General features: G+C 48.8%; 1 protein-coding gene across 1 annotated transcript in view; it reads left to right on the top strand.

Annotated features, from left to right (window-relative positions):
• The first annotated feature begins 5,563 nt into the window (after positions 1-5,563).
• Positions 5,564-7,852, top strand: part of GPR139 (G protein-coupled receptor 139) — a 40,674-nt gene continuing 38,385 nt past the window's right edge. The window contains exon 1 of the mRNA XM_035022389.1: positions 5,564-6,621. Coding sequence (XP_034878280.1) covers positions 6,498-6,621 — 124 coding nt within the window. The 5' untranslated portion in view covers positions 5,564-6,497. The remainder of the gene's footprint in view (positions 6,622-7,852) is intronic.

Raw genomic sequence — 7,852 nt, 5'->3', positions numbered from 1 at the left:
AGGCTGAATTTATAAAGAACTGCCAACACCACCAGAAGGTGTTGGTTTTGACAATAGTTTGTAATAACATACGTGCCCAAGACACAGTACACAAGATATTTTTTTCCTATATTTTACTACGAGAATTTTCAAGGATACATGAAAACTGAAAGAATTTTACAGTGAAAACTCATTTACCCATGACCTAGATTCTACTATTAACATCTCTTTGGATTAACACATACCTATCCATTCTTCTGTCTACCCATCAATCCATCTGATTTTTGGTACACTTCATAGTTAGTGGCACGCAATAGTACACTTCACCTCAAAGCTTCAGCATGCACACCACTAACCAGAATTCAGTATTTGTTTATGGTGCATATACAGAGTATATTTGATGTAAAAAATAAGACACAGGGGTTAAGGAGAGGGAGGGATGAATGGGTGAGGCACAGAGGGATTTTTAGGTCAGCGAAAATACTCTTTGTGATGCTGTCATGGTAAATACATGTTCTTACAGATCTGTCCAAACCCACAGAATGTACAACACCAAGAGTGAACCCTATTGCTGGGGCGCCTGGGTGGCTCAGATGGTTAAGCATCTGCCTTCGGCTCAGGTCATGATCCCAGCCAGGGTCCTGGGATCGAGCCCCGCATCAGGCTCCCTGCTCAGCAGGAGGCCTGCTTCTCCCGCTTCCACTACCCCTGCTTGTGTTCCCTTTCTCGCTGACTCTCTGTCAAATAAATACATAAACTCTTAAAAAAAAAAAAGTGAACCCTATTGTAAACTAGGGACTCTTGGGTGATAATGATGCATCAGCGTAGGTTCCTCCATTATGACAAATGTACAACTCTATTGGGAGACATTGATAATGACAGGGTCTATGAATGTGTGGGGGCAGAAGTTATATGGGAAATCTCTGTACCTTCTACTCAATTTTGCTGTGAGCCTAAAAATACTCTAAAAATTAAAGTCTATTATTTCTTTATTTTTTTATAAATAAAGTCTATCTTTTAATTAAATAGATAACTGAAAATGAAATAAAATATATGATCTATCTCTAACAGAGGATTAGCAAACTGGCATCCCACAGGCTGAACTCAGCTTGCAGACATGAGTTGGTTTTGCCTGCCCAGCATTTATTCTCATTCCTCCTTTTACAGAATCCCATGTTTCCTTTGAATAAATGGTCCACCTCCTCTGGTAGTCCATGTGGTTTGGGAAGAACTCTTGGCTCCATCACTGGGCCCATGAGCCCCACCTGGCCAATCAATGCAGTTCTGGTTGCTGAAATTCCCTCTCAACTCAGGTTACTAATCCAATAGGATAAATCCAGGGATGCTGGTGTCCATTGTTTTTATGATGTTGTAAGAAGCTGCTTAAGAATGCAGCTAATCCAAAGCAAAGCAGAGCCCATAGGTAAAAAGAGGCAGGTAATTTTTGCTCCTGGATCCAGCCAGGCCTAAAGTCCAGCAAACTTTTGAATTTTTTGGTTATAAGGGCTAGCACATTCCTTTTTAAAAACTAAATAGTTTGAGCTTTTTTCTATCAATTTCAATTAAAAAAAGAGTCCTGGTGACTATAGTTACTATGGATTCACACCCAAGTCTGGGCTCAAGGCCTCAATTGTTAAGGTAGACTACATACACTGCAATTAGATTCTGAAGATTCAAAGAAGAGGGAAACTTACCCTGCCCACGAGGTGGTCTGAATCCAGGAAGTAGAGTTAACGAGTAACCCTCGAGTGGGGACACAATGTGGTAAGCAATGGAGAAGATGGGTGTCAGTGTAGGGAGGTACAGGGGACTTGGAAAAGCTTGGAGGATGAGGTGACCCTTAAGAGGAGCCTTGTAAAGCGAGGAGAAACCAGAGGACAAGTTACACTCTTATGGGAGGTAGGGGCACAGAGTGGGTCAGCAGAGTGGTCCTAGGGAGCTCCAAGCCCTTTTCACCAACCTTCCCATCCAGAACAATCTCAGTCATAATCATTGTGTGTGTCTCTCCCCCTATCAATCTGTCTATTCATCCATCCTCTCTGTGCCTCTGTCCACATCTCTGTCTCTGTCTTTCTTTTCCTGTCTGTCTCTGTGTGTGTGTCTCTCTCTGTCTATGTCTCTCTCTCCCTTCCCTTCTTTCTACCTCCCTCTCTTCATGCACTCACTCCCTAGCTTCCGGGATGCAGTCCACTCCATCATCAATACCACCCTAGTCCAAGCCACCATCATTTCACACATGTCCGACCATCAGCCTCATAACTTGTCTTCCCACCTCTGCTCTTGCTTCCCTTCCATCAATCCTCCACCTCCCTGACAAAGCAAATGTTTTAAAATGCAAATCTAATCGTGGCACTCCCCTGCTTAAAACTAAGGATAAGACCAAACTCCTTGACACAGCCTGCAAGGCCCTTCCCATTCTCCATACACATTCAGCTCCATGCACCACCCCCCACTCACTCTACCCCAGCCTCCCTGGTCTTCCAGTTCTTCAAAGAGTCCTTCTCTATCCCACCCCAGGGCCTTTGCATTTGCTCTTTCCTCTGACCTGGGATGTTCCCCTCACCCCTAGCCCCACATCGCTTTGCCTAATTAACCCTTACTCATCCTTCACTTTTCATCTCAGGTTCAAATATCACTTCCTGAGAGAAGCCTTCCCTGATTGCCAGACTACATCAGATCTCACTGGTACATGTTTTCTCATTCCTTTGACTTTTTCTTTTTTTTTTTTTTAACGATCTTATTTATTTATTTGACAGAGAGAGAGAGCACAAGCAGGGGGAGCGGCAGGCAGAGGGAGAAGGAGAAGAAAGCTCACCACTGAACAGGGAACCCAACGTGGGGCTCGATACCAGGACCCTGGGATCATGACCTGAGCCAAAGGCAGACCCTTAACCGACTGAGCCATCCAGGCGCCCCCCTTTTGACTTTTTCTTGATAGCACTTACCCAAGTTTAGAATTGTGTGTGTGTGTATCAGATGAATTGATTCATGCCTATGTCTTGCACTTAAGATTCAGGAAATCAGAGACCATGTCAACTTCTTAAAACAACTGTATACCCAGAACTCAGTAAGTGGCTAGCACATACTTCCAGTTTGTTACAGTCCCCACCACTCCCTTTTGCATTCCCAACTCTAAGTTGTGTTAGTTACAATTTATGTTTGTGCTGCCATTTTTCCTAGAGAAAAGAATTATTCCTTTAGACCACTGCCTCCATCAAAGGGTAGAGAAATGGAGGCTAGACCAAGAGGGCCAAGTATTTCCAGGAAAATGGGAGATAGCATATTTCTTTATGGAAGTAAAGAATGTACAATAAATAGTTCTGTCTCTCTCCTGTACTGCCCTAAAATTCTTAATTTTTGAACAAGAGGCCCTGTATTTTCATTTTTGCATTAGGCCCTGCAATGATGCAGCAAGTCCTGATCAACACACATTAAATGTTCAGTGAAAGTCTGTTGAAAGAATGAATAAGTGAATGAATTTAGCTAACCACAGTTGATGTTCATCTTACAGAGTCAGTCAAGTGGCTCAGCCCTTGAGCAAAATTAAACAGACTTTGTTGTTGACTCAACGTGTCCCTTCTCAGGACTAAAAGCCTCACCTAGGACCTTAAAGTTCTTCTCATCTAACCCATCCACTTCCCAGGAAACTTTGATCTTGACAGGCTTCCAAGGTTCTCCATGGAGCCAGCAGAGTACCCCACCCAATTCCCCCATTCTCCAGATCACAGTCTGCACTGTTTCCACCTCTCTACTTCCTCTCATCCCATTCAACATCTCCAAAACAAGGCATACCTTGTTTCTTTCATCCCCATTGTATAGATGGGGAAATAGAGGCTCAGAAAAAAATAATGTCCATCAAGATTCCCCATGCAGCCCTGTTCCTCTGCCCAGCCAAGTTTCTAGTTTTATAAAGAGTTTCTAACTAGATCCCCAGAATCCAAACCACATAAATTATTTTTAGAGTGGCTAGTCAGACATGATAATTACATGCTAAATCTGAGACTATGCCCCCCAACCCTCACAGCCACCCACATTCTGACACTCTGGCCTGCAAAGACAAGCAAAGATAAACTCATCTCCCCTTGCCCTACATGTCTTAGGTCAGTGGGTGCTGGGGCCTTCCATTCTTTCAATGTTTATTGAGAGTCTGCAATATGCAGGCACAGTACAGAAGCTGGTGATGCAACTGTGAACAAAACAGACAAAAGGCCCTGCCTCTCTAAGAGGGGAAACAGATAAATAAAACTAATTAAATAGACTGTTTACGGTATGACCATGGTGCTGAGCACTATGGAGAAAAGTTAAGCAGGGGAAGGGCAGAGGAAATAAGCATTTTGTAGGGTAGTAGTGGAGATTTCAATTTTAAACAGGATTCTTTGGGAAAGACTTGAGGAAGGTGAAGAGGCGGGTTAATACGGCTTTCCGGAGCAAGAGCACTCCAGACAGAGGGAATAGCCAGTGCAAAAGCCCTGAGGCATTATCCTTGATTCACAATGTTGAGAGGTCCCTGAATAGATTGGGGAGCTTAGTCAAACTACATACACTCCCCCTCTTAGCCCCAGCTTCTCATCTCAGTTTGGTTGCCTGCAGACAAATCTAATCTATAGGGTTTTGAACCATTATTTATTGAACCTCTGCAATGATACTGCTTTATTTATCAACACAGTGGAGTTTTTGGTTTTTGTTCGGGGTAGTCACATTTAAATGAGAGAGTTCACAACAAAATTTCAATATCCAACTTGGCTTGGAATATCAGACCTGTGCTCGCTAGGCCCACATGACTCTTTGTAATAATCTGTCCATTTGGGGGGCACAAGCCTCTCTGTTCACCACAGACCTAGCTAGACTCAGCAGATCCCTCCCTTATGCAGAATGCCTGGCCCTGGCTGCGTTGGAGTATGCTACCACCCCCACCCCCAATGCCTGCCTTGGGGAGCCCCTAACAATGATGGGGAATGGACACATGCCCCTTGTTGAGCATGAAAAGCAGGGATCTCCTCCATCTTAGGAGCCCTGAAAGAGGCTGGGGAAAGCCCAGCCAGTTCCTTCTCCCCAGGAATGGGTGTAGGGGGGCCGGGGGCAGAACAGAGAGGGGTCCTGGGATTCTCTGAGCTATCACATGCTCTTGCATTGATTGGCAGCAGCTACAGCCAGCCCCTGGAAATGCCTCTCCTCCATATTTCTACAGAATCTAATTCTCACACATGCTGTCTTGAGCCCCAGATTTCTCTCCCTACCCAAATCTGTTGTGGCCTCTAGAAGAGCTGCACTAGGAACTCTCCACTCTCCTACACTGAGGAAAAAGGGGGGTGCCTATTCACCCCAACTCTCCAAGATTGCCTAGGTCCCACCTGCTGACCTCTCCTATACTTCACACAACTCTCAAACTAGACCACCCCTAAATGATGCCCACATGGGTTTGTGTGTGTCTGGGATGTCATGTGAGTGTGGTCTTTGTGCATGTTGATAAGGGTGCTCCTGTGTTTTCACGTGCCTGGGTGAGAGATGAAAGGGCCTCCGCTGCCCTCCTGAGTGAGCCCACATGACTGGGTATTGTTTGTCTTTGTGTGAGCGTGGGGGAGTGTGTGTGTGAATGGTTGCAACATCCTTATTCCTGACAGAAGGTCTCAGTGTGGCGGGCTTCTCTTAGCCAGCCTGCAACCCCTTCAAAGGCACTCCATTCAGGGACAGTCCACCTCTGGCCTTCCCCAGAATCAACACACGCACTGAGACGCACATACACTTCCTTTCAGGCGCAGCTCCTCTGGCCGGGGAGAACCGACAACCCTTGAGCATCCTCGCTCCGACAGCTTCCTCTTCCCCCCATGTACTAGGTGGAAAATCCTCTATATGGAGATGGACTCGGAGCACTGGCAAGGAGGAAGAGAAGTGGCTAGGAGGTGAGTTGAGAAAGGCAAACTGAGGACACATTGGAGGAGTACGGAGCCGCTGCGGGAGAAGCAGGTCCCACCCACACCACGCCCCTCCCGCATTGGGTGGAGAAGGGGTAGCCGATTCCCACCTGGGTCTTCCTCTGGGGTTCCCAGGTCTCACTCCTCTCCTCTCCTGAAACTGGAGCTGTAAGAAGCAGCTGAGACCCCCCTCCTCCCATGCATGCATGCATACATACACACACACACACACACACACACACACCCTCTCCCATCATCCGCGTCCAGGCAGTTGCTGATTGGCTGCGGGGAGCAGCGTCCCAGCTTCCCGTCTCCGAGGCGGGAGCCGAGCAGGTCCGAGGTAGGAGGCGCACTAACCGGCTCTGGGAGCCCCTCCCGAGTCCCTGCACCCAGCGCCCTGTGCCCTATGCGAGGGCCGTGCCAGGACTCCAGGCAGGCAGGTGCGGAGCGAGCAGAGGGGACCACGGCCAAGGGTAGAAGCAAGTCCAGCGGGAAGAGAGGCACTGCTGCTCCAGCTGCTGCCTCCGCTGCTGCCACCACCGAGCCGGCGTCCAGAGCGGGGCTGGCAGGCCGGGCGCGGAGACTAGGGGAACGAGGGGCGAGCTCATGGAGCACACGCACGCCCACCTCGTCGCCAACAGCTCGCTGTCTTGGTCCCCTGGCTCGGTCTGCGGCTTGGGCTTCGTGCCCGTGGTCTACTACAGCCTCTTGCTGTGCCTCGGTTTACCAGGTGAGGAGCGTGCGGGAGAGGGAGGAAGCCAGGAGCCCCAAGTGTGGAGCAACCCTGCCCAGAGCCCCCAGGCCTCGATATCCTCACCTTGCGATCCCTGGCGCTCCCTCTGAAAAAGTTTAAGCCTTAAGGGCAACTGCGGACATTTCCAGACTGGGGGAAAGGAAGTTGCTGTGGCCTGGCGGGGACTCTCCTGTGTGTGTGTGTGTGTGTGTGTGTCACGAGCGTGCGTGGCAGCTGATGGGCATGGTGTGAGTATGGGTTGGTGTGAGTGTGCGCGTGGATTCGAGTATTTGCATGCGCATCTGAAGGGATCCGCGTCCCTGAGGGTGCCCAGTGGGGGCCGTGTATGTGACCTGACCGCACCTGCCAACAGATGGTTTAGTGGGGGCTTCACTTCTCCCGTCGCCCCCCACGTCCACCTCAGCCCGAGGAAACCTCTGCTCCTGTGCCCCACCGCTGTCCCCGCCCAATTCCAGGTGAAGCAGGAGATTGATGCCCAGCACACTTTCTCTAGGGCCGCTGGGATGGAGCAAGGGATGAGCCCCTGTGACCCCTAAGCGAAGAACGGGTCTCCAGGCAGGCTAAGAAGGGTCAGGGTGCCTCTGGGACCATGCTTTGACCAGGGCAAGGATCCAGAGACACACAAGGAATGCTGAGACCGCCACTTCAGGGGGTCACAGTCTCCTTGAGGACATGCCTTGCCCCTTGACTTTGCTTCCCTATCTACCTACCCTGGGCAGCTGACGACTGCTGCGGATGTCTAGCTGGTCCCACATCTTAACGTCCTCTCCAAAGTGTGGCTGAGACTGGTGCTGAATTCCTGAAGAGAGCTGAGCTGCTGGGGGCTGGGGGGTGCTTGCTATTTGTGAGAGAGGGGGAGGGGTTTCCTGGGGTTCCAGCTTGAGATAAACCCTTCTTCCAGATAGTCCCTGAGACAGTCTGTGTGCAGAAAGATTCCTAAAGATCACTTGCAAGGAGATGAGAGAGGGACAAAAGGAAGCACAAAGAAAAAAATCCAATGTACAGCCTAGAATCACAGCATCATCTACCCTGTCATTCCGCATCCTAGGATCCTGGGAACTTGAGAGCTGGATTTGAGAGGCTTGCTGAGATTTCCTTTTCAAAACATTCAACTTGGTGGTCAGGGGCCCTGATAAGGTTGTTTAAATACATGCCCCCTCCCAAATTTTGTTAGGCACAGAAAAGCATAAGTTTACAATCACTGAAC

This window comes from Mirounga leonina, unplaced genomic scaffold, assembly GCF_011800145.1.
Source record: "Mirounga leonina isolate KUSES-001 unplaced genomic scaffold, KU_Mleo_1.0 Mir_175, whole genome shotgun sequence".
Lineage (NCBI taxonomy): Eukaryota > Metazoa > Chordata > Mammalia > Carnivora > Phocidae > Mirounga > Mirounga leonina.
Note: the sequence above shows the minus strand (reverse complement) of the source record. Positions and strands in the feature narration are given on the sequence as shown.